Consider the following 26,324-nt stretch of genomic DNA (forward strand, 5'->3'; position numbering starts at 1 on the left):
GAAATCTTAGTAAAATACCTTTTTGTTGTCAGCTTAGAAATGAAGGAATTTTACATACTGTTTGCTAGAAAACTAACAGCCAAATTCTAATCTTAGCTGCATAGGGCACATTTCTATATAGCTTGCACAATTCAGTTTTGAGGGATGGCTTAAAAGGATATCTGTTTTTCCTTTGAGATTATATGTATTATTTGCTATCAAATGCCTTATTTTAATTTTGTTTTCCATGTCTCTCCTGGAACACAGCTGTAATTAAGCATTCCATCATACCCCAACTCTCAGAGGTTGAAAATTCAGGCATGCAAATATTTTCCATGCTTACCTCTGTTTCTTCAGCTCGAAAAATTCTCTCTCTCTCTCTCTCTCTCTCTCTAAAAAACGAAACAAAAATACACAATCTTCTGCATACTGGATCATTTCTAGTATTTTTTCTCTTTAAAAACTAAGGAAATGATGATAAAACTTCCATTTCTGGCATGTCTCAGGATTATGCATGAGTGGGTTTATCTTTTTCAATATATTTTTAAAGACCAGTGGCCTAATTTGCAGAGGAAGACGCATACTCCGCTCCCAAAAAATGAGTGGAAGTTTGTGGGCATGATCACCATCTCTGAAAAATTCTTCTCAATAGTTCAGACATTTGCATTAGTTCTTCTGCTAAGGATGCCCCAGGTTCCTGAGTGCTGAGGTTCTTTCTCTTAATGGAACACTCTACTAAAATCAGAATGGTCTGTATTTAAACAATCTGTCCAAAAATGCTATATGTGGCTAATCCAGTTAAAAAAAAATAAAAATAAAATAAAATATGAATTAAGTGCTATTGTGGATAATACTTGATGTCCTCTCATTCCTTTAAAAAAAACAAAAACAAGTATCATATCACTCGGGTAAAATTTTAGTAGAGCTAAGTGTAAAATGCAAAATATTGTGCTGTTTAACTGTGTGGAAGATTTAATTAAGTGTAATACAGAGCTTTAACAGCTTAGGAGGATTGAAAATATATAAAAAGAAAAGGAGTACTTGTGGCACCTTAGAGACTAACCAATTTATTTGAGCATAAGCTTTCGTGAGCTACAGCTCACTTCATTGGATGCATACTGTGGAAACTGCAGAAGACATTATATACACAGAGACCATGAAACAATACCTCCTCCCACCCCACTCTCCTGCTGGTAATAGCTTATCTAAAGTGATCACTCTCCTTACAATGTGTATGATAATCAAGGTGGGCCATTTCCAGCACAAATCCAGGTTTTCTCACCCCCCCCCCCAAAAAAAAAAAACAAAACACACACACAAACTTACTCTCCTGCTGGTAATAGCTTATCCAAAGTGACCACTCTCCCTACAATGTGCATGATAATCAAGGTGAGAGAACCTGGATTTGTGCTGGAAATGACCCACCTTGATTATCATACCCATTGTAAGGAGAGTGATCACTTTAGATAAGCTATTACCAGCAGGAGAGTGGGGTGGGAGGAGGTATTGTTTCATGGTCTCTGTGTATATAATGTCTTCTGCAGTTTCCACAGTATGCATCCGATGAAGTGAGCTGTAGCTCACGAAAGCTTATGCTCAAATAAATTGGTTAGTCTCTAAGGTGCCACAAGTACTCCTTTTCTTTTTGTGAATACAGCCTAACACGGCTGTTACTCTGAAACCTGAAAATATATAAAATCCCTTTCAGCATTCTCGCTTCTAAAAGGGAACAATATGATATTAAGTGCTGCCTCATCTTTCAAAGAAGTTTCCCACATTTTTTGCCAATTTGTTCTGTAATAATTTATATTAGCAGCATTCCCTTTTAGACTAATAGAAACTTATTTGCACCATGCCAAGAAGGAATAAAAGATCACAGGGCAAAAGATTACCAGTGGGTTGCCATATGGTTTATTTTTAGGAGGGAATTTTTTTCAATTTTTTAATAGTCTGGAAAAAAAGGGAGTGAAATGGTAAGGTGGCAAAAAACTGCATTTAGTCAAGACTAGTATAGACAGTGAGAAACTTCTGAGGGGAAATAACAAAGCTAGGTGAATGGGCAACACGGATATAAAATTCAGAGGGTAGATAAGTGCAAAGTAATGTGTACTGGAAGAAATAATTTTAACTAGTTCTTTGCATTGCTTGGAAAAAAGACCTGGGCATCATTGTGGATACCTCAATGAAATCCTTTGATCCATGGGACACTTGGGGGATCAGGGCTTGGATCATATGGGCCACTTGCCCCTAGGGATGAGCATGGGGCACGGCTCCCATCACAGGGAATGGAAGTGACTGCAAGCAGCCATTCACTCACTCTTGATAGTTTATTATTCCTTCTGTCTCCCAGAATGAGACTGTCTTTCTGTGGAGCCAGGGGAGAGTAGGAGGAGGATACTTGGGAGGAGTAAGGACTGTGAAGACGTTTGGCTGGCTGCCAGACATGGGAGGTTGGCAGGGGTGGGGAGCTGTTATGTAAAGGGAAAATTGGGAAGAAATTAATTTACAAGGTGTGAACTTCTGGTAAGTTTTTTTTTGTTTGTTTGTTTTTCTGTCTTGTCTTTTAAATTGTAATTAAGCACTTTGGGGCAGAGACTCTCTTCTGTGTTTTGTATGATGCCTAGCAAGATGGGACCTCAGCCCTAACTGGAGCTTTAATGGTGTAGAGAAGGTAAATGACGTGCTCTTATTTATCATTTTTCACAATATAAAAATAAAGGAATAGTAAGTGAAATTAAAAAGCAACAAATTTAAAACTGATTCAAGTACTTTTGTACATAATATGTTAACTTGAAGATGATATTTTGATTTAGTGCTCAGCAGAATTCAGAAAAAGGAGTTAGGTGTTTGTTAGAAAATGAGACCGTAGAATAATTTTTTTCCCAGGGATATAAACTCTCATGCTTCAGTTTAGAGCAGTGGTTCTCAAAGCCAGTCCGCCACTTGTTCAGGGAAAGCCCCTGGCGGGCCGGACCAGTTTGCCAGTGGGAGCCGCAATTGGCCGAACCTGTTGACATGGCAGGTAAACAAACCGGTCCGGCTCGCCAGGGGCTTTCCCTGAACAAGTGGCGGACCCGCTTTGAGAACCACTGGTTTAGAGCATAAACCAATGGCCAAGAGGGAGTAAGAAGACACTTCCAACGTGAGCAAGTTCTAACACAGTTGTCCACTATGGTGGATTCCTTGCATTCTTCTGTGGAGCATCTAATAGTAGTCACTGTCAGTCAGGATACTGGACTAAATAAATTACTGGTTTGATCTGGTGTGCAATTCCTGTTCCACTGCTTATACAAATGTTCTTGGGACCAAAGTCCTTTACCCTGAAGTTTACTTTTGAGATGGAGGCTTCCATGTAGGGGCTGTGAACAGTGTTTGATGGGTCACGTACGTTTAGCTAATTGTTGAACAGTTGGCAAAAACGTGCGTTAGTTTTCTCACAAGGGACGTTAGTTTCCAGTATCATCTGTTTAGAGGTGGGGCTCTTTTAAAGATGTGGCTGCCACATTGGGGAGAGACTATGAAGCCAATTTTCAAACTGACAGAAGCACCTGGCAATGCCATAGCATTTCCTTTTATGCGTGAGAATGCTGAAAGGGATTTTAAGGCCTCAGCAGACCTGTATATTTTTCCAGTCTTCCCACACAACTCCTAAGCTGATGAAACTTTGTGTTACATTCCATCATAATGCAGAAGATTGAATTAAGTGTAACAGGATCTATTTGACATTTTACCCATATTCTGTTTCCTTGACTGTCTCCTCTGAGGATTTTGTAAGAGAATATTTGGAAGATGAGTATGAGTTTTTGTATAAGCAGGGGTGTACTCGGGAAACTGGGTTTTCTGCATCAGCGAGGAAAAAGAAAACTTTTAAAGAATCCAGTCCAAGTAGTTTTCTTCATTAGCACAGTTTAGTATTGATCAGGGGTTCTCAAACTGGGGGTCAGGACCCCTCAGTGGATGGTGAGGTTATTATGTGGGGGTCGCGAGCTGTCAGCCTCCACCCCAAACCCTGCTTTGCCTCCAGCATTTATAATGGTGTTAAATATATAAAAAAGTATTTTTAATTTATAAGGGTGGGGTTGCACTCAGAGGCTTGCTGTATGAAAGGGGACACCAGTACAAACGTTTGAGAATCACTGGTATTGATGATTGCTATTTTAAAATATAAAATAATTTATATATGGGAAATGAATTGTTACTGTCTTCATGCTTTTGTCTGCTGCTATGAGATGGTATGTGGATATGAATAGTACCTTAGTATTCAGTAGCATGCACTTATGGCTTTTGATGGTGAGCATGTACGACTGTTCAGTAGTAAAAAGAAAAAATAAACTGATTTATGTTTTTAATTTTAAAACCATCAGCCTCCACTCATTGTCTGTCTGTCCTTTTCTTTTCACACTGAGTTGCTATTTCTTTTACCTGTTTCACAGCAGTGACTCCAGCAGCAGCTCAAGTGATGAGTCTCCAGCACGATCAGTTCAGTCTACAGCAATTCCAGCACCCACATCCCAGCTGCTTCCATCTCTGGAGAAAGATGAGCCCCGTAAAAGTTTTGGGATCAAGGTTCAAAATCTTCCAGTGCGCTCAACAGGTAAAAAAAATCCTTATGTGAAAGAGTGTCTCTTCAGAGTTGCCAGTAAGGGAGAAGAAAAGAGGGATGGGAGCAGGCTGATTAGAAAAAATTGTCTTTATCATGCATACCTGATATTAAGTAAATGCAATTTATTAATTACTCTCATAATATTTGCCAGTATCATTTAATAGTGAATGGGAAAATATAAGTGCAGTTTAATGAGCCATGCTTTAGGAAATTTAGTTCCAAGGTTATTGCTATGATAATGTTATAATAAAATTGTCAGATAATATGTGAAAAGCCTTTAGTTTTGAACAAAGATACATTCAGGAGACTTCAGTTATCTTCTGTTGGAGATAGAGAATCAGAGGGGTAAGATGTTGTATAATTTTTCATTCAGTTTAACGTTTGAGTGCCTCTGGCCAGTCAAGGGAGTGGCCCTTATGTGGCCTTTGAATATCAGAATTCCATCTGCTCCTTGCATCATTGAAAATGAAAATATGTACCGTGCTGCAGTGGCACAGCTGTACTGATACCGCTGCAGTGTATCTGGAGAAGATGCTCTATGCTGACAGGAGAGAGCTTTCCCGTCAGCCTGAATAAACCACCCCTGTGAGCAGCAAAAGCTGTGCGAGCAGGAGAAGCTCTCCCACTGACGTAGCGGTGTGTACACTAGCACTTAAGTCGCTTTGAGGAGCGGAATATTCATGCCTCTGAGGCAACATAACTTTCGCTAACATAAGCGGTAGCAGTGTTCCCTCTAATTTTTTACATCCATGTGTGGAATGAATTTTGTTATGTGCACCAATATGGAGGTGATGTGACACATCACCTTCATATTGGTGCACATAACAAAATTCATGTGTTGGGGGTGGGGCTGAGGGGTTCGGAGTATGGGAGGGGGCTCAGGGCTGGGCCAGAGGTTCGAGTGTGTGGGGGAAGGAGGGCTCTGGCTGGAGGTGTGGGTTCTGAGGTGGGGCTGGGGGGTGCGGGAGGGGGCAGAGGTTTGGGGTGTGGGCTCTGGGGTGGGGCTGGGGATGAGGGTTTGGGGTGCAGGCTGGCCCGGGGCTGTGGTAGGGAGAGAGGACTCCCCCCAGCCCTCTCTCGCCGCAGCAGCTCCAGGCTGCGGGAGAGGCACCTCTCCCTGGCAGCTCCCACTGGCCTGGGCTGGGCCGGGGGAAGGGCTCCTCTCCCCCAATCGTGGCAGGTCCAGGGCAGGCCCGTGCTGGGGGGGGGGGGGGGGAGAGGCGCCTGTGCTGGGGCCGGGGGGGAAAGGCACCTCTCCCCGCCGCAGCGCAGCTCTGAGTCCTTGCGCGGGTCTTAATAGGCAGCTGTGCACCTTAGAGGGAACTTAGGGCGGTAGTGTAGACATAGCCTAACATATAAACGAGGAGTCTGGTGGCACTTTATTTGGGCATGATGCATCTGAAAAAGTGGGGTTTTCTACTAACGAAAGCTTATGTCCAAATAAATCTGTTAGTTTTTAAGGTGCCACCGGACTCCTCGTTGTTTCTGTGGATATAGCCTAACATACTATTGGCAGAGCTGGTAGCATAGAAAGAAGTTTGCCCAACACTTCCCATTATAGGACCCTGGGTTGCTCCTGTGTCAGGGATGTGTCCTTTGCTGTCTCTGGAAAAACTGCCCAAATTTGACCAAGTTATAAGCCTTTGAAAAAAATTCTCAGCTTGTGTATGCTGAATAAACTTTAGAGTTTGTCAGCTAAATTCTATGAAGATTCTGTCTGTATGGAATATGCACCAGCCCAAGGCCTCACTCACGGAGCAGGACTTTCCTTGCAATTGCTGTTGTCTGCTGCTCTGAGCCACTGTGATGCCAGGTACTGGAACTGAGAGCAGATAGGCTCTCTTCTCTGTTCTCAGTGCTCCTGCTGGCCCCCAGGCAATATGGAGGAGGAGGAAGAAAAATGACTAAAATGCAAAGGGGTGGGATAGAGGGAATAGATGCAGCAAGGAGCCTGGAGGAGGAGGGCTTGGACCATATTAATTTGGCCTCCTACGTATGCATTCATTCAGCATTTAATAACAATTTAATAATTTAATAACAAGACATCACACTTTTTTTTACCATAGAACCCCTGACTTATTAAGTGCACATGATGAATGGTGCTCTGGGAATGAATATGGGGTTGTCAAGTTAATGAGACTGTTATCTTGAGGATCACGCCTCATGTTGCAGCACTTGGAAGGTGTATAGTGAATGAAGCAGAGGGCTAGGGGAAGAGAGGAGAGAGTCTCGTGGTTAGGGCAGTTGAATGTTGCCCTGGACAACTGGATTCTATCCCTGTTTCTGTCAGAGTTCTGTGTTGCTGGACAAGTCACTTAAAGCATATTTTTCTTGGGTGGCCACTAATTGTGTGTTGCTCATTTTATGGCTGCCCAACTTGAAACTCTGTGGCTGCGACCACTAGTAGCTGCAGCTGAAGTCACTGGGAGCTGTACTTTGAAGATCTGAAGTATTAAATTATCTGAAAAATCAGGCTATATAAGCATCTCAAATTGGTCACTGGAAATTAGTGGTGAGCTCTGACAACTGTGTCTCTCTGCCTCAGTTCCTCATCTGTAAAAGGATAATAATACCACCTTACCTCACAGGGTTGTTGTGAAAATACATTCATTAATGTTTGTCAAGCACTCAGCTGCTATAGTGATGAGCACCATAGAAAAGCCCATGAGGAAATAAATAATTCTGTATTCAGAGTGGGGTTTGAATAGTGTACATTAAATAAGGCATGTGATCACACATTGAGCAAAGAGGACGAAGTGAAATATTGAATATTTGCTCATTACATGATCACCATCCATCCTGCACCTGAATGAGGGAGGGATTCGGTGAAAAAGTAGTATGTGATTACAGACTATATCTTAATACGAGGAAGCTGAATTAAAGTGGCACAGACATTTTGGCATTTTCTGACCTTTTCAGTGCTTGACTTTGCAGTTTTAATATTCTTTGAATGTATTTGTTTGAGTAATATATATCCTAAGGAAGCGATATGCAAATCAAGGCATTCTGAGTAAAGGCTGCTAAAATGCCCTTTGTTTAGCATTCTTCCCCCCACCACCCCCCCAATGCATAGGCAGCTTGTGAAATCCCAGATCAGTTGTTTTTGCCAACACTGGATGAGCCTCAAATGTCTTTCCAAGAAGATTAGCACAAGTGATGCAAACAGTGGTATTCATAGATATGTGTTCAACCCAGTTTTGCAGGATTGCTGTTAGTAATATCTGCTCACTCATATTGAGAACAGCAAGGATGTTAATGAGATAAACAGTGATATTTTACATGTCCCCATACTCATTGTCTTAGGGCTGATGCCATTAGCAGTAGTTGTACCCTCTTCAAGTAGCTGCTCCACTGGCTGCAGAGATGTGGAAATCTATATGGGTGAGGCCTCAATTCTAAAGAGAAACATGAGGGCCAGTTGGAGGCTCCTAAATATGCAAAATTAACATAAAATATATGTTTTTAAAATATTATTGTAACTTCAGTGAAAATTGAAGGTCGGATAAAAACAAAGTGAAGTCACAATTTGGATAGAAGATCAAAACCTGTTTGTGGCTTTGATAGCATTGTAGCATTATAATGTTGGGAAATAATATTTGTATTTTACTTGTTTCTGTGTGGGTTTAGATACAAGCCTTAAGGATGGACTTTTCCATGAGTTCAAGAAATATGGAAAGGTGACATCAGTGCAGATTCATGGGGCCTCTGAGGAGCGGTATGGACTGGTGTTCTTCCGACAGCAGGAGGATCAGGAAAAAGCATTGAATGCATCAAAAGGAAAATTATTCTTTGGAATGCAAATTGAAGTGACAGCCTGGATAGGACCAGGTAAGGGAAAATATGTTGACTTCTTAACTTTCCTCTAGGGGTATAGTCATTATAAGAGTAGTGTATATATATAGTAACTGTTGTAAGATGGTAGCAAATTGAGTAAAAGAAACATTGTAATTACTCTGCCTTGCTGCAAAGCTATAATTTAAATTAACTGGTAAACATGACCGAATAAATCCCAGAGCAGGAACTGTGAATGCCACTGATCTATTCTAGGTACATCAGACAAGAAGAAAATTCTACAGTCGCAAACCCTCAGTGAAGGAAGCCTTCCATCCTTGCTAGATCGTTTCTTGTAGTGCCCGTACATTGTGTTCTGCTACTCTTCATTTCCACAGTGAAACATAGGGCAACACACAGTTTAGTTAGCATAGTCCATGCTTCTTAAGGGATATATTACATGTTTAACTTCCTATGAAGTATAAACACTTTTTGGTTACACAGAATAACTTGTATGATTTCAAACTTGGTAAAACGACATTACTTTTTTAGAGTAATTTATCTATATTTATTTTCTTTCTATGTTCTAATTAATTAATTGGTGTGTGACTTTCAGCTATCCTTTCCATAAAAATATCATTAGCCTCCCTTTCCCCAACTGTGGTAGCTTTTTCATTTTACTAAGTAGGCGTTATGGCATGATTACTGCATGGTTAGAAGGTGATGGGTACAGTACAAAATGGAATTTGGATGATAGTACTTGAAGTTGCCTGTCTCCCAGCCAAAACAGTTCAGATGTCTGTTTGAATCCTCACGGATTTATTTTCTGCCTTAAATGGCAAGTGTTGCTGCGAAAGGAGGACAGAATCCTTAAGGCCCTGAGAAATATGAAGTAAATGATACAACTTATGAAAGCCATAACTTTGGGTACACAAATTTGTGCTTTTATTTATTTGCCTTTAGCAAGTGCAGTGGAATCTACTGTACTTGAAGTTAATTGTTAAAGAAATAGATCCATCAAAACATTTTTCCATGTACCGAATCAACACATACACGAATACAGTGAAGCCTGTTGATTTAATTCCTGGTAGTAGAAGACATTTTGTTAAAAGAATAAATTTATAGAGCAGCAAAGGTAGAATGCCATAACTTTTAAACTTAGGGGCATCTAAAGGTCCCATTTCCTTGGCATTAGTATAGTAGCATGACTTACAGATTTCAAACCCCTAGCATTAATGGAGTTCACAGATATCTAAGAGGGCGCAGCTGTATTTTTGTCAAAGGCAGTGATAGCACTTCAGACAATTTCTAATATTCCAAAAATAGGTTTTCCAAGAAACTGAGAACACCTCAGTATGTTACAATATGCTTTTCATCTCTACGGTGTCTAGAAACGGAAAGCGAGAATGAGTTTCGCCCTTTGGATGAAAGGATAGATGAATTTCACCCGAAAGCAACAAGAACTCTCTTCATTGGTAACCTTGAAAAAACAACCACTTATCATGATCTTCGCAACATCTTTCAGCGCTTTGGAGGGATAGTGGTATGTGAATTCTCTTTGGTATAAGTTACTTTTGACCATTGCCTCAGTACAAAAACTGCGCATCAGATTATTGAATGATGTAAGAAGCAGTAAAATGTAATGATGATCACTTTGAGCATGTGAAATATAGTTATTGACATAAGTTATTTTTCTTGCCAGAATGTACTCCAGAGGCATTGTTTCGAGTTTGATGTGGTTTTAGCACACTTGTATTGCAGTGGAAATAACCTTGGGATGAAAATGGCCCTTGTGTGTGATTACAAGAAGTACGTTAGGTGCAGTTACAAGAAACGGTTAAGGATATTCTACAGGAGAGCAGTGCGGCAGAAAAGTTATTAATGGTCATCATGGATGTAAACATGTTCAATTCCATTTTCATGTCAGCATTACTGTTATGAAGTTAGTTTCTTGTTTTTTTTAAACAAAAAGTTTAACTGCTGCTTATGAAATCAGTCATCAGCTATGACTCTCTGTTCTGTAACAATGGGGCAGAGTGAGACAATGAGTTAGAGATGACATGAGGGAGTTGAACAAGCTTATCTGAGTGAGACAGTCACAGGAACGTTAATTCCCTTCTTTCTCCCACATTGTGCACTCTCTGTGGAGTAATAGCAATGTTAAGATTTAAGAGATTTTCCTGATGAATCAAATATCCGTCTACAGTACAGACAATAATATATGGTCTGCAGTATCAGACTTTCTGTATTGATAGCATATTTTGTTTACAACATTATTTTAGTAACTCTTGCTGTTGCTGTACATTCAGTACTGTTTTCAGTCTGTCTAGAAATATTTCAGTTATTGGCATTTGAGGTATTAGTCTTTCAGATTTGGAGGAGGAGATCTCATACTTATGCAAAATGCCATACTTTTTCTATCTGATATGCACAAATATGACTTACATTTTATTGTGAGATTGCATGGCAGCTCTGTGTATTGCAACACCTTTATAAACTCTGAAGACTGATTTATGAATCTGCACACTGTATGTAGCTCAGACCCTTTTCTGATGCAGAATTTCATGTTATACCATTTGAGCTGCCCTGAGGAAACAAAAATTAGTATGGGTAGTCAATAATAGTAGTGTGAAACATAAAATCATCACTGATAAAGTTTGCAGATGCGGGGGTAAATAATGAAGAGGACAGATTCCTGAGAATATGCAATGTAGATTGCATGGTAAAATGACCATATGTGTTTTAATATGGCTAAATGTGTACATATAGGAACAAAGAATGTAGGCCATACTTACTGTGAAGTAGTGACTGAAAAAGATTTGAAGGTCATGGTAGATAATCAGCTGAACATGAGCTCCCAATGCAATGTTGTAGCCAAAAGGGCTAATGCAGTCCTTGGTTTTGGAAACGAGGATTCTCAGGTGAGAGTAGAGAGGTTATTTGGCACTGGTGTGACCACTGCTGGAATACTATATCCAGTTCTCTTGTCCACAGTTCAAGAAGGATGTTGATATATTGGAGAGGGTTCAGAGAAGAGCCACGAAAATGAGTAAAGGATCGGAAAACCTGCCTTATAGTGATCTCAATCTATTTAACTTAACTAAGAGAAGACTAAGGGGCGACTTGATTATAAATCTACAGGGGACTAAGTACCTACAGGGGAACAAATATTCAATAATAAGCTCCAGTTTAGCAGAAAGGTAGAACATGATCCAATGCTAGAAGTTGAAGCTAGAAAAATAGTAACTTTTTTTTTAACAGTGAGAATAATTAACCATTGGAGCAATGTACTAAGGGTCATGGTGGTGTGTCTATCACTGACCCTTTTAAAATTAAGAGTGGATGTTTTCCTAAAAGATCTGCTCTAGGAATTATTGTGGGGAAGTCCTATAGCCTGTGTTATACAGGTGGTCAGACTAGATGATCACTTCTGTGAATCCTTGGAATCTGTGAATCTATGATGTCTTGTAAAGTGGTTTTATGTGAAATAGTGCCATATTATCAGTGTTATTAGCAGGCCAAAATTCTAGTAACAATGCAACCTTGCAAAAGTGTCATGAAAATGTAGCAGCCTAGGCACAGAGTAGACTTGTTTTTTACCCTTTTCAGTGCATTAGGAATATACACGAAATTTTATTCTCCTGTCAAAATAAATTGCTTGCCAAAGTTGAGTGGACAAATATAATTGCCCAGGCTGCAGTAATGCTACTCTAGACACTTGGAAATATAGCCCTTTATTAGTATTCCACTTTAATCATTAGGTTGCATCTGTAGAACTCCCATTCTTGAGTAAATCTCTTACAGTTTACTTAAGTTTCAGAGTAGCAGCCGTGTTAGTCTGTATCCGCAAAAAGAAAAGGAGTATTTGTGGCACCTTAGAGACTAACCAATTTATTTGAGCATAAGCTTTCGTGAGCTACTAAGGGCTTCAAGATGAGTCTCATGTTAAACTATGGCCTTGTCCCTAAATTTATTAACTATGAAATTAGTCTATCTTGAGCATTTGAACATTTATACTCAAATTAGTGTGCTAGCATTGGCGTATGGCTCACAAGGGAAGCTTGTGCTATTTAAAAGATCAGATCAAATCTCTACCTTCTATTTTCAGCGTGGAATGAATCATAATATGATGGGTTTGTTCTGACACTTGAGTATGCATGCCAGTACAGTAAGCCTGAATGCTGACCAAATGTCAGTTCTGGACCTGCTATTATTTAAGTTAATTAAAACCAGGTTTTGTTATACATAAATTGTTTTCCTCTGATTGTATCAGTTTTTGAACATGCCTGAGGTCTCTTGGGTAATGTGTCAGCAGCGGGATGTAGTTCATCTTTTTTTGCCTTCATCTAATCGGTGCCAACTAGTTTTAAGAGAATAGTTCAGTATTGTCTATTTATAGGAACAGGATGGATGGATAGAGTTTATTTGGAAAAGGAAGCCTGTTTGGCTCTTCCCTCACAAACCAGTTATTGGTTTGAGGCAGGTTGTTTCCCTTTAGGCCTTCCCAGGTGAAAACTAAGTTGTATTTCTGTGTGTTGTTACCGTTCTGAATACCTCCATTTGACACAGTATTAACAAACAAAAGCTGCTATTCTGTGAGAAGATCACATTAACAGTCTTGGGTATTCAGCAACATCCCTTTTTAGCTTTAAATTTTCACTGTGAAGAGCTTTTGTTGCATCAAGAAGGGTTTGGTTATACCACTGGAACGCGAAGCAATAAAGCAATGCACCTCACTATCTGCTAATGTTTAAATCAGCTCTGTGATTAAAATGTTAATTAAGCAATGCTTGCTATGGTACGTGGCTTTTTTAGAAAAAATATCCATTTAGATCTAGTTTATACAGCTGAATCTGTTTACTTGCTGGCATATTGCTGAGCATTGCCTGCTTTTTTTCAGGATATTGACATTAAGAAAGTGAATGGAGTTCCTCAGTATGCATTCCTGCAGTACTGTGATATTGCAAGTGTATGTAAAGCAATTAAGAAGATGGATGGGGAATATCTTGGAAATAACCGTCTCAAGGTAAAGAAATCCTCCTATAAACACATTATCCTTCTGGTTAATTTTGTTTTCAGTGTTATATAATTCTGTGTGTCAGCTTAGACTGTGGAAGTGAATCAGGTTTTTTTTGTACTACTTTTGCCTTTCTTGCTGCTACTTTGTAGGTCAGATTAGATAGTGATATATTTTCAACCACCACCACGACAGACATTATTTGGTAACTTTATTGGCAATTGCAGCAGAGAGGCCAAGGATTGAATGGACATGGAGGCTGATTCATCTTCTCATTTTTAAAGGTAGTCCCTCCAGGTCAGTGTTTGGTGGGGCAGTGTAGAAAGATTGTACTGCTCCTGCCAGTGCTGCACCTGTTCTGGGGAAAAGAAGAAGATTTCAGTCCCCGGAGTTGTCAATCTGACACCTTTCAGAAGCACTAAATTTGCAGAAAACCCAAATATTTTAAATGAACGTTGTATTTTTTTAAGCATGCAGAATTATTCTTATGATTTTTGAGGTGCTTTCACCTGCGTGAGATGCTAATTTAAAAAAAACTATACCAATTAATAGTTTTCTTCAGATAATTCTAAATTAGGCATGCTCTGTTAAATTAGTTTAATAATTGTGAATTGTACTGATGGAAGTTTTGCCCTTTTGTGTTCAGCTGGGTTTTGGAAAGAGCATGCCTACAAACTGCGTGTGGTTAGATGGTCTTTCTACAAACGTAACGGATCAGTATTTAACGCGACATTTCTGCCGATACGGGCCTGTGGTAAAGGTAGGTGGGAGGCTTTGGTGTGTGGTTTGAAGTTTACTGTCTTCCTTTCTTTACATCCTGTCCTTTCAACCCTGACTTCCAGGGTTTTATAGCTCAGACACAGAATTTCTCTCTGGGTTGAAATTTGGCCTACAAGGTGCTGTAGCTTTTCAGCCTGTTGGTCCAAAACATAGACTAGTTGCTTTTGGTATTTTGATGACGATATTTTGAATGAGCCGAGATAATGAACTTTAGAACTAGTCTGCAGCTCTTGTGCAGTACAGTTTCTCCCACGACAAAGTTTCTTTAGGTTTCTGAAGTTGTTTCATGTTGGAACAATGCAGTCTAATTATATGATTATATTTATGCGTGTTAATTACATAATTAGACATTATGTTTTTTGCAAATAGACCAGAAATGACTCTGAAAAAAACCTGCAGCAAATTCACACAAGAAAAGGTACATAAAAATGTCAGAGTTGCACAACATAGTGGGGCACTTGAACTGTGAACTACCAGGTCCCATTGCATATAGGTATTTGAGATTTAGGCCATGACATTGCAAGCTTTTGAGCACTTGCTTAACTTTAAGCACGTGAGTTGTCCAATTGACTTCAGTGGGACTATTCATGTGTTTAAAGTTAAACTTGTGTAAATGTTTGCAGGATTGGGGCCTTAGCACCTTAAGATTTCTGTGGGTACATGTTGCAGCTTTGACATTCTTTTAATGTAGCTTTTGTTGTTTGAATGTATGTGTTGCAAAGACAAAAGGTGTTTCTAAATTGTGCACATTTAGCAATTGAAGAATGGTACTACAGTTTGTAACAATAAAAACTTGTTTTCATTTTGTGATTAAATGTTCCTCTTACCTTTTTTCCCCCCCTATAATTTATTGGAAATTTTTCAAAAATATTTACGTAAACTATGACACAGCCATACTCAGTCACCAAAGAAAATAATACAAGTAAAATACAGAAAAACAAAATAAAGGCATAATATACCTCAAGCCACAATATCCACAATTCAAAGCAGTCCCTTGTCCTTTTACTGTCTCTTCATTACAATGTGTCTCATCAAAAAAGCCTGAAAATTATTTTCCTTGATGAAAAATTATTTTCTTACCGGTGTCCTCATGATTTAGGATTTTGTTGGGACTGACATTAAGTCCTGTGGATGAGGCTCTTATTTGGTTTTTGTTTTGTTTTTTTGTTTTTTACAGGTGGTGTTTGACCGCTTAAAAGGCATGGCCCTGGTTCTCTACAATGAAATTGAATATGCACAAGCAGCTGTAAAAGAGACCAAGGGGAGGAAAATCGGTGGGAATAAAATTAAGGTGTGCAGAATGACCTCTAAAAAAAGAAAAAAAAATTGTATTCAGGTCTTACCCCTTAAAATGCTGGCATTTTGCAAACTGCCAGCCAAAAGAATATATAGGGGGACATATATGTCCCAAATCTCTAAGGGTTAAACTAACTTTTTACACTCGGCTTAAGCTGTTAGGACATTTTGAACTGTTACTCGGAAAGCCTTCTCCAGTGTTCTGTCATTTTTTTTTCACTGAACTTGCATCTCTAAGCTTCTGGGTGTTGGTGTCTATATTATTATTAATCAGTTGCTAGTGACTGAGAAGCAATACTACAAAGGCACCAAACTAATCCAGGAGTTTGAGGTGTTAGCCCAATCTCTGAATTATCTTTCTCCTCCTTTTCCTCCTCTCCTAAAGAGTGGGTAATCACTTCTAGCATGATCTTTCATCAGGTGTATTCAGCTAGAAATTGGATGTTCGTGGTGGTTAGAAGTTTTGAATACGTTATATAGTTTTCTAAGTGTGGTGGTTGAATATAATAAGTAGCCTTTATATGGAATAAAAGATATGGTCATTAAAGAATATGTATCTTGTGTTTGTAGGTCTTACTCCTTAGTGATTTTGACACAAAAAACACCCTTATTATGTGTTTGTGCTCTGTTACTGTGGTTATACCAGTTTTCTTTTAAACAGATTATTTAAAATTCCTTTTTTATGTAAAAACGGTTGCATTGTGTCAAATGCATTTTGACAAATCCATTCTAAATCTTAATTTTTTATTTTTTCCTCTGTAAATTTTGCCCTTATTTTCTCAGTGTTGTAGCAAGCAGTTGGGAAACAGCATGTCGTGATTAGAGCAAAGAGCTGGGAGTCAGGATTTCTGGATTCTGTTCCCATCCCTACCGTTGCCTTTCTATATAACCTTGGGCAAGTCATTTATACTCCCGTCTGTAAAGGGGATTAATAACGTTGATCCAACCTTCGTAAAGTGCTTTGATATCCTGGAATGAAAGGCACTATATAGCTGCAAAGTGGTGGTGCTATTAGTATTTAATCATTTTGCTTTTGTTCCTTGAAACAAAATTATTTCAGTTGACTTTTCTTCACTAGCTGAAAGAAAATATCCTGACCAGAATTTGTGTGTAGCTCCATAAAAATACATTGTGCTTTGCAGCACACTTATAATAAGGGAAAGGTCTTTCATCTCAGCAGGAGTAATTCCAGTCCTGAGGATTGGTGTGGTTTTTTTTTTTGTTTGTTTTTTTAAACTATATTGCACCCACTCTTTCCCTTCTGCTTCCATCTTGAAGAACTGCAGGAGACATTGAAAACCTGTCAAAATGGAATATTTCTTTTACTGAACATGTATTATCCTTTATTTTTCAGGTGGATTTTGCAAACCGAGAGAGTCAGTTGGCGTTTTATCATTCCATGGAGAAAACGGGTCAAGATATCAGAGACTTCTATGAAATGCTAGCAGAAAGAAGGCATGTATCTAATACAGTGATTCCATTCTCTTGCTTTTCAAATAGGATTTTAAATGTAGTTAAAATTCCAGGACATAACACCCAAATAATAATTAAAGTAATCTTTAAAATAAAAAATTCTCACATAAGCCTACTCTCTCCCACTGCAGTACTCTTTATCTTGTTGGCTCTCCCTCCTTTTTAAGATGTAAGTTTCATTGAAAAGTCACTGTTAGCTTTCTGCACCAAGTTCAAACTCTTCCTGTGGTCATAATTGACACAAATGATGCATTGAAGCAGACAGGTTGCTCTCATGGAATGTGCTGTAGTTTTTTGTATATATTTCAGTATCTTAGTTTTAATTTTTAGCTTTTTAAACTTTTTTTCACAGATGCGAATGATCAGCCTTGAGCTACACAAATTGGCAGATAAAAGCTAGGCAATGGATTATGGCTCTGAACTCCTCCATCGCATACTAAAATTCTTATATGGAGTACAAAAAAATTAAGGTGTATGTGAAAAATTTGACAAAGTTTTGGTCATCTAGTTTGTATATATGCTCAGCTACCCGGCTGACTTGCTGCTTCATCTATAAATAGCTAGGGAATGGAAAGAGTGCTTTTTGTAACTCCTCTCCCCACCCTCAAAATAGTATATAAATTAACAAGCAACACGTGCTATTACAACAGTCAGATATTTTTCTAATCTATTGAGCTGAAAGTGAAGTTTACACTCAGACCACCACTTCCCCAGTAGTATGATTTCTAGTATTGCTAAAATAGTAAAAGCTCTGAGCAGGACTTCAATTTCTCTTGCTATTTGTCATGACAAATATCTTCTATCTAGATATTTTTCTATAGCATCTGTCGTCATGGTGTGTAGGGATTGTACATGGGGTTGCAGAAGGGTCACTCATTTCTCTAGACCCTGGTTTAATGCAGTTTAACAGAGTTCCATGCAAAATTTTTTTGGATGGTTAAAAAAACCTACCAATTTTTTCATTACCAGTGATTGTGGTAAAGGATGGGCAAGTCCATATGAGTTGGTAAATTTTTGACTGTTTAAAAAAAAAAAAACTGGCTTATTTGTTAAGATTCTGAATTTCTTGTAAATGAGTCCAGCATGGTATCGTTTGCACTAATAAGCTACACATTATCTCAAAACGTGCTGCTCTTTAGATCAAAGTAGATCAAAATAACATATGTAATGTTGCCAGCTTTTAAAAAGTGAAGATTAGTTTGAAAATTGGAAATCATAATTCGCATAATGGAAATGAATTGATGTGTTCCCAAATCATTGCCAAGAATTGTGATCTGCCAGCAGGCAGACACTGACAATTTTTCCTCTGGCTGAGCTACACTGAATTAGAAAAAGAGAATTGCATTTAGTATAGACCATTTAGTAATGGTCTCAAGTTGCAGTGGGGGAGGTTTAGATTGGATATTAGGAAAAACTTTTTCACTAAGAGGGTGGTGAAACACTGGAATGCGTTACCTAGGGAGGTGGTAGAATCTCCTTCCTTAGAGGTTTTTAAGGTCAGGCTTGACAAAGCCCTGGCTGGGATGATTTAACTGGGAATTGGTCCTGCTTCGAGCAGGGGGTTGGACTAGATGACCTTCTGGGGTCCCTTCCAACCCTGATATTCTATGATTCTGTATATGTCATTTGAGCTGATCTTTGCTGTGAAATACTTCTGACTCAAACACAATTTTCTAGAACAAGATGAAAGTTAGGCATCTGTTTTTCTTTCTTTTTTAAAAAAAAATCACTATCATTATCAAAACTAGTGTCTGATTTGAGTGTTCACATAATCTTTACTTGGGAGTAGTGAACCAGGAAGCATAGATGTCTGTTGGTGTGAGGTTGGGGTGAGCGTGTTACTCATGAATAATAAAGCCACGACTTAAATTATGCAAGACACCATTTTGTGTAACAACTATCTACCACATTATTATATAATCTGCATGTGACGTGCATTTTACAGAAAATCTTTTTTAAATGCTATAGATAATTTCTAAACGTTTTATTGGGACTGTATCCTTCTAGCTGTAAAGCCAGGTTCTTCTTTGAGTGCTTGCTCATATTGATTCCAATTAGGTGTGTGTGCGCCGCGTGCACAATCGTTGGAAGATTTTTACCCCAGCCACACTCGGTGGGTCAGCTGAGGCACCCCCTGGAGTGGCGCCTTCATGGCGCTGGATACATGCCCGAGCTGCCCCCTCAGTTCCTTCTTACCGTGGAGCGCAGTGTAGCTGATCTCCACTCTCCCTAGCTTTCTCTCTTGGTACCTGTTAATAGTTGTTAATCATTGTTTACAGTTGTTAGTAGTTAGTTAGATTAGTGTACTTAGTAGGGTGGAGCGGGGTCTTCTCCTCTCTCCCCGTCCTGGTACCGGGGCCCATGCCGGGGTCTCTGGGCTTCAAACCCTGCTCAGTGTTCCTGAAGCCGATGCCAGCGGGAGACCCCCACGACTCTTGCCTAAGGTGTCTGGGGGAATCCCGCCAAGTGGACAAGCACCACATTTGCAAAGCCTTCAAGCCGAGGACCAAAAAGGAGCGGGACTTTAGACTTAAGCAGCTCCTTATGGAGGCAGCACTTAGCCCAGTCCCTTCCTCCGTGCACTGGGACTCAGCGTTGTCTTCCGTGTGCAGTGCCCCTGCGGCACCGACTGATCCGGCATCGCGTTCGGACTCTGCTAAAGACTCGCAGTGTCAGGCCTCCCCCAGCACCTCTACCACCGCAGCGCCGGTCCCTGTCTTCGGGCCAGAAGAAGCAACAGCCCAAGAAAGTGCCGACTGCTTCTTCTTTGTCAGTTCGACAGCCACTGACGCTTCCTGCACCGCAGCCGGAGCCGCATCCATTGCTGGAGTGTACAGGACAAGTAACAGCTCCTGTGCCATTGACTCCGGAGTTGCAAGGGCCGTCGACTCCGGTGCATGTTAGCTTCCCCGTGCACACCACAGTTGAGCTAAGGTTGCCCTCCACGCCAGAGACTTGATTGCGCTCACAGAGCCGACTCCCCTACAGAACAGAGGCATCTCTGATACGACCGCCATCACCGAGTGAAGCAGGGCAGCACTGGTCCCAGTCCTGATCTTGGTCCTGGCACAGATCCTGTTCTTGACACCGGTTGTACTCACGACGCCGCTCCAGCTCGCGAAGATCCGAATCGCGGTACACTCCCAGTACCTGTCAGAGCAGCACTTGACCTGGAGCTGATCCCAGCGCCGGTCTCGCTGAAGGTCACCGTCGAGATCCAGATCAGGCTCATGGTACTGATACAACTGCAGGCACCGATAGACATCTCGGTACCGTTCTACATCTCGCCACCAGTCCCCAGCACCGTACAGCACCGGGGGACTCCGCGCCGACATGTTCGGTGCCATCTCGCTCCGCCTCCCTGTCGTCAGACTGACAGGGTGGCCACCACACCCAGGGTGAGGATGGTGCAGGACAGTGGCTGGATGAAGGCCAGGACCCGGGCCAAGGACCTCCACAGTGGTCTTTTTGGACCCCCTGGGCATACTATCAGGCCCAAGGGGTTCCTTCAGGAGCTTCCCATTCCACCCCTTTGGAGCCCCGAGTACCGGAGGCCACTGTCGTCTTCCCCCCCCTGCCCCCCTGGGGTTCTGAGGGGACTGCTCCAGCACCAACACAGGCTCTTGCCGCTAGCGTGGTGGACCTTGGGCAACAAGTTCTTCCACATGAAGACCCCACACAGGATCCCTTAGTCCTGGGGGTATCTTCCTCATCCTCGCCTGATGAGGCAGTGGCAGGGACTATGGTTTCAGGCCCTCTTCCTATGGACTTCTGCGCCCACCAGGAGCTGCTCCGCAGGGTGGCGTGCAATATGAACCTCCAGGTAGAGGAGGTGGTGGAGGTAGAGGACCCATGGTTGATATTCTGTCCACGGAGGCACCGTCCAGGGTGGCCCTCCCAGTCGTATGGACTATAAAGGCCAAAGCCAAGACAATCTGGCAATCACCAGCCTCCATTCCACCTACGGCCAAGGGGGTAGAAAGGAAGTACTTTGTCCCCCTCAAAGGAGTACGAGTACCTCTACATGCACCCCCAACCGTGTTCCCTTGTCGTGGCTTCGGTCAACGAGAAGGAGTGGCACGGTCAGCAGGCCCCGGCGCCAAAATCAAAGGACGCTAGACGCCTAGACTTGTTTGGGTGCAAGGTGTACTCAGCAGGAGGCTTGCAGCTCAGGGTGGCCAACCAGCAGGCACTCCTGAGCAGATACGATTATAATTCGTGGCACTCTATGGAGAAATTCAAAGAGTTGGATCCACAGGAGTCCAGAGAGGAATTTGGAGCTCTGGTGGAGGAGGGCAAGAAGGTGGCCAGAACCTCCCTGCAAGCCTCTCTGGACTTGGAGGCTAGGACCCTGGCCTCAGGCATAGCCAGGCGCCGCATCTCGTGGCTGCAGGTCTCTGGCCTACCACCAGAGTTGCAGCAGACCCTCCAGGACCTACCCTTTGATGGCCAGGGCCTATTCTCAGACAAAACAGACTCAAGGCTGCAGAGTCTGAAGGACTCGAACTATTATGTGCTTTCTGGGAATGCATACCCCAGTAACGCAGAGAAGAACCTTCAGACAGCAGCCTCAGAGGTCCTACCTTCCCCCTCGGCCAAGACAGGATTTCTTTAGAAAACTCTGCCGAGGTGGTAGAAGAAGACAAACTGGCCACCAAGCCATTGGCTGGGCCTAAGCAGAACTTTTGAAGGTGCGCCCAAGGACGGAGCACCAGTCTCCATTCAGGATCCTTTTCTGCCTTTCCAAGATCTTCTCTCCCGTTTCCTCCGTGCGTGGTCTCACATAACATCAGACCGTTGGGTCCTTCGCATGGTGGAAAGGGGTTACTCCCTTCAATTCCCCCCACACACACACACACACACCCTCCTACCCCAACCCTCTTCAGGGACCCTTCTCACGAGCACCTCCTTCTACAGGAGGTCCAATCACTCCTAGCTGTGGGGGCAATAGAGGAGGTTCCAAGAGAGTCAAGGGGCAGCGGTTTTTACTCCCGCTACTTCCTAATCCCCAAGGCCAGCGGCAGGCTTCAGCCCATCTTGAACCTACACGGACTCAACAAATTCATGGTAAAGTTGAAGTTCCGCATGGTCTCTCTCGGAACCATTATTCATTCCTTAGATCCTGGAGACTGGTATGCCGCCCTCGACATGAAGGACGCATACTTCCACATTGTGATCTACCCAGCGCAGAGATGCTTCCTTCGCTTTGTGGTCAATCAGCAGCACTTTCAATTCACCGTCCTTCCTTTTGGCCTATCTACGGCCCCCAGGGTGTTTACCAAGTGCATGGCTGTTGTGGCTGCCTCCCTTCATTGACAACGGATCCAAGTGTTCCCATATCTCGACAACTGGCTTATTCGAGGCCGCTCCAGGAATCAGGTCCTCCAGGAATCAATTCTGAAGCACTTAGAGGAGAGGAAAGTGATCAGGAACAGTCAGCATGGATTCACGAAGGGCAAGGTATGCCTGACTAATCTAATTGCCTTCTATGACGAGATAACTGGCTCTGTGGATGAGGGGAAAGCGGTGGACATGTTGTTCCTTGACTTTAGCAAAGCTTTTGACACAGTCTCCCACAGTATTCTTGCCAGCAAGTTAAAGTAGTATGGGCTGGATGAATGCACTACAAGGTGGGTAGAAAGTTGGCTAGATTGTCGGGCTCAACGGGTAGTGATCAATGGCTCCATGTCTAGTTGGCAGCCGGTATCAAGTGGAGTGCCCCAAGGGTCTGTCCTGGGGCCGGTTTTGTTCAATACCTTCATAAATGATCTGGAGGATGGTGTGGATTGCACCCTCAGCAAGTTTGCAGATGACACTAAAGTGGGAGGAGAGGTAGATACTCTGGAGGGTAGGGATAGGATACAGAGGGCCCTAGACAAATTAGAGGATTGGGCCAAAAGAAATGTGATGAGGTTCAACAAGGACAAGTGCAGAGTCCTGCACTTAGGACGGAAGAACACCATGCACCGCTACAGACTAGGGACCAAATGGCTCGGCAGCAGTTCTGCAGAAAAGGACCTAGGGGTTACAGTGGACGAGAAGCTGGATATGAGTCAACAGTATGCCCTTGTTGTCAAGAGGGCCAATGGCATTTTGGGATGTATAAGTAGGGGCATTGCCAGCAGATCAAGGGATGTGATCATTCCCCTCTATTCGACATTGGTGAGGCCTCATCTGGAGTACTGTGTCCAGTTTTGGGCCCCACACTACAAGAAGGATGTGGAAAAACTGGAAAACGTCCAGAGGAGGGCAACAAAAATATTAGGGGACTGGAACACATGAGTTATGAGGAGAGGCTGAGGGAACTGGGATTGTTTAGTCTGCGGAAGAGAAGAATGAGGGGGGATTTGATAGCTGCTTTCAACTACCTGAAAGGGGTTCCAAAGAGGATGGATCTAGACTGTTCTCAGTGGTAGCTGATGATAGAACAAGGAGTAATGGTCTCAAGTTGCAGTGGGGGAGGTTTAGGTTGGATATTAGGAAAAACTTTTTCACTAGGAGTTTGGTGAAACACTGGAATGCGTTACCTAGGGAGGTGGTAGAATTTCCTTCCTTAGATATTTTTAAGGTCGGGCTTGACAAAGCCCTGGCTGGGATGATTTAATTGGGGATTGGTCCTGGTTTGAGCAGGGGGTTGGACTAGATGACCTCCTGAGGCCCCTTCCAACCCTGATATTCTATGATTCTGTGATCAGGTGCAGTCTCATGTTCAGCTCATCATGAACATGTTCAATCGACTGGGCCTCCTGCTCAGTGTCGTGAAATCTACTCTGGTACCAACCCAGAGGGTAGAATTCATAGGAGCAGTCTTAGACTCAGGCCTAGCCCGAGCACTTCTGCCGGAAGCACACTTCCAATCCCTGGTAAACATCTTCCATAGCCTGCAAAACTTCCCAACCTCGACCGTGAAAACATGCCTATGTCTCCAGGGACATATGGCCTTTTGCACATATGTGACCATGCACACCAGGCTGCGGCTACTTCCACTCCAAGCCTGGCTATCAACAGTATACCGCCCAGGTCAGGACAGCTTGAGCACGGTGGTTACCATCCCACCAGGGATACTGGCCTCTCTAGACTGGTGGCTGGACCCCAAATCAGTGTGCGAAGGGGTGCCATTTCACGCTCCGCAGCCCTCCGTGTCCCTAGTCATGGAAGCATCATCCCTGGGATGGGGAGCCCACCTCGGGGTCCTCTGTACACAGGGGCTAAGGTCGGCAGGAGAGTTATCCCTGCACATCAACGTACGGGAACTCAGAGCTGTGCGCCTGGCATGTCAGGCATTCCGAGTGTGTATTCAAGGCCGTTGTGTTGCAGTCCTCACAGACAACACAATGGCCATGTTTTACATCAACAAGCAAGGGGGAGCCCGGTTGTCCCCCCATGTCAGGAGGCCACTTGTCTGTGGGAATTCTGTATAGCCCACTCGATCCATCTGTTGGCGTTATTTCTCCCAGGAGTCCAGAACACCTTAGCGGACCACCTCAGCAGATCATTTCAGACTCACGAGTGGTCGGTTCGCCTGGACGTCATCCACTCTGTCTTCCTGAAGTGGGGCTTTCCCCTGATAGACCTATTCGCCTCTCGTGAGAATTGGAAATGCCAAGTGTTCTGCTCTCTACAAGGACGCTCTCCAGGTTCCCTGTCAAACGCCTTCCTCGTACAGTGGGAGGATCACCCATGCTACGCCTTCCCTCCATTCCCACTAGTCCACAGGGTCCTGCTCAAGCTGCGCAGAGACAGAGCCTGTCTGATTTTGGTCACCCCAGCGTGGCCCAGGCAGCACTGGTTGGTATACAACTCTCCTAGAGCTGTCAGTAGACACTCCAATTCCATCATGCGTACGATAACTTGGCTGGTGTCCCAACTACACACCTTACCGCCCACTCTACGCTGGCTCAGGCTTCATCTTCTGCTTTCCTGGCACACGTACCCATACTGGAGATATGTAGGGCAGCGACTTGGTCATCGGTGCATACCTTCGCTGCCCACTATGCAATAATTCAGCAGTCCAAGGGTGATGCTGCATTTGGTTCAGCGGTCCTTCACTCCGCGACATCTCACTCCTACCCCACAGCTTAGGTAAGGCTTGAAAGTCACCTAATTGGAATCGATATGAGCAAGCACTTGAAGAGGAAAAGATAGTTACTCACCTTTGTAACTGTTGTTCTTTGAGATGTGTTGCTCATATCCATTCCAAACCCGCCCTCCTTCCCCTCTATCAGAGTAGCCGGCAAGAAGGAACTGAAGGGGCACTGGGTCAGCTGGGACATATATCCGGCGCCAGGAAGGCGCCACTCCAGGGGGCGCCTCAGCCGACCCACTGAGTATTGCTGGGGTAAAAATCTTCCGACAATCGTGCACGCAGCACGCAGTCACCTAACTGGAGTGGATATGAGCAACACATCTCAAAGAACAACAGTTACAAAGGTGAGTGAGCGTCTTTTTTCTTAGTATTATGAGTCTAAGTGTACGCTACTCAGGGGGAGAGAGAAATTAGAACTAATGCATTTTATCAAATTCTACAAATACCTTAGATAACTTTTCTACATAAAAATGTCACAATTTTAAGGCCCCACATATCAGAACTTCCTAGGATGAGAAGCAAGTGATATGTGCCCTTTTGAAAAACCAGGAATCTTCTTTCAAATAGTACAGAGCACCTGTTTTAAGTCTTTAGGGTCATGAAATATTTGACCCTAAACCTGTTAATGATTCAGAATTTTTGTGTATTGCACATTCTCGGTCTTATGTAAGTTCTTTGGGAACATCTGTGTCAGGCTGACTTTTTTAAAATGACAGCTGATCAAAGCTGCCTGAGCTATTGCAGTTGTTAGACACTGGCCCAAAGGAGACGGGTTAGGGGCAGAGTGCAAGTGAGGCAATCTAAGGCATATGATAAATGCAGTTTATCATTTATAAAGCATTTTGCCAGTTGAACAGACCCACTTGGGTGACAGTCTGCAGTGCAAAGGGTAGCCATTTTTTTTCAGATTAACTTTTTGATTTTAAAGAGACAGGTTTTGGTCCTGTATGAATTTGGCCTAAACCTTCCAATGGTGGACTCAAGCTCATTAGCATGACTCCACCTGTCCCCATTAGCGGTCTCCTGACAGTTGCAGTTCATAAAATTCTGTGATCTTTTGCAGAATGGAAGTGTGTATTACTTTTAGGGGGGTGGGGTTGTTTTACTTTTGTATACTACTTACAAGGTAGAAACATTCCACTTTTAGCACTATGTGCAAATGTGTGAAAGAGAGGGTGTAAAACGTACTTTTAAATGGTTGGGGAATCAGTACTGCATGCACTTTTAATGTAACAAAGATACCAAAAAAAAAAAAAAAATCTGCCAAGGAACTGGTCTTATTTATTTTTGGAGTTTTGAAATGTTGACACAGTTCCCTC

At 42.5% G+C, this 26,324-nt stretch overlaps 1 protein-coding gene across 6 annotated transcripts in view; it reads left to right on the forward strand.

Moving 5' to 3' along the window:
* Positions 1–26,324, forward strand: part of SPEN (spen family transcriptional repressor) — a 106,005-nt gene that overhangs the window by 64,482 nt on the left and 15,199 nt on the right. For 2 of the 6 annotated variants that reach the window (XM_073316860.1, XM_073316864.1), the window contains exons 4-10: positions 4,413–4,573; positions 8,210–8,410; positions 9,745–9,896; positions 13,254–13,379; positions 14,017–14,130; positions 15,328–15,441; positions 16,801–16,901. In XM_073316860.1, the coding sequence (XP_073172961.1) occupies positions 4,413–4,573; positions 8,210–8,410; positions 9,745–9,896; positions 13,254–13,379; positions 14,017–14,130; positions 15,328–15,441; positions 16,801–16,901 (969 nt within the window). The remainder of the gene's footprint in view (positions 1–4,412; positions 4,574–8,209; positions 8,411–9,744; positions 9,897–13,253; positions 13,380–14,016; positions 14,131–15,327; positions 15,442–16,800; positions 16,902–26,324) is intronic. The other 4 variants (XM_073316861.1, XM_073316863.1, XM_073316862.1 and 1 more) reach the window with 4 other exon arrangements.

This window comes from Lepidochelys kempii, chromosome 18 (assembly GCF_965140265.1).
Source record: "Lepidochelys kempii isolate rLepKem1 chromosome 18, rLepKem1.hap2, whole genome shotgun sequence".
Lineage (NCBI taxonomy): Eukaryota > Metazoa > Chordata > Testudines > Cheloniidae > Lepidochelys > Lepidochelys kempii.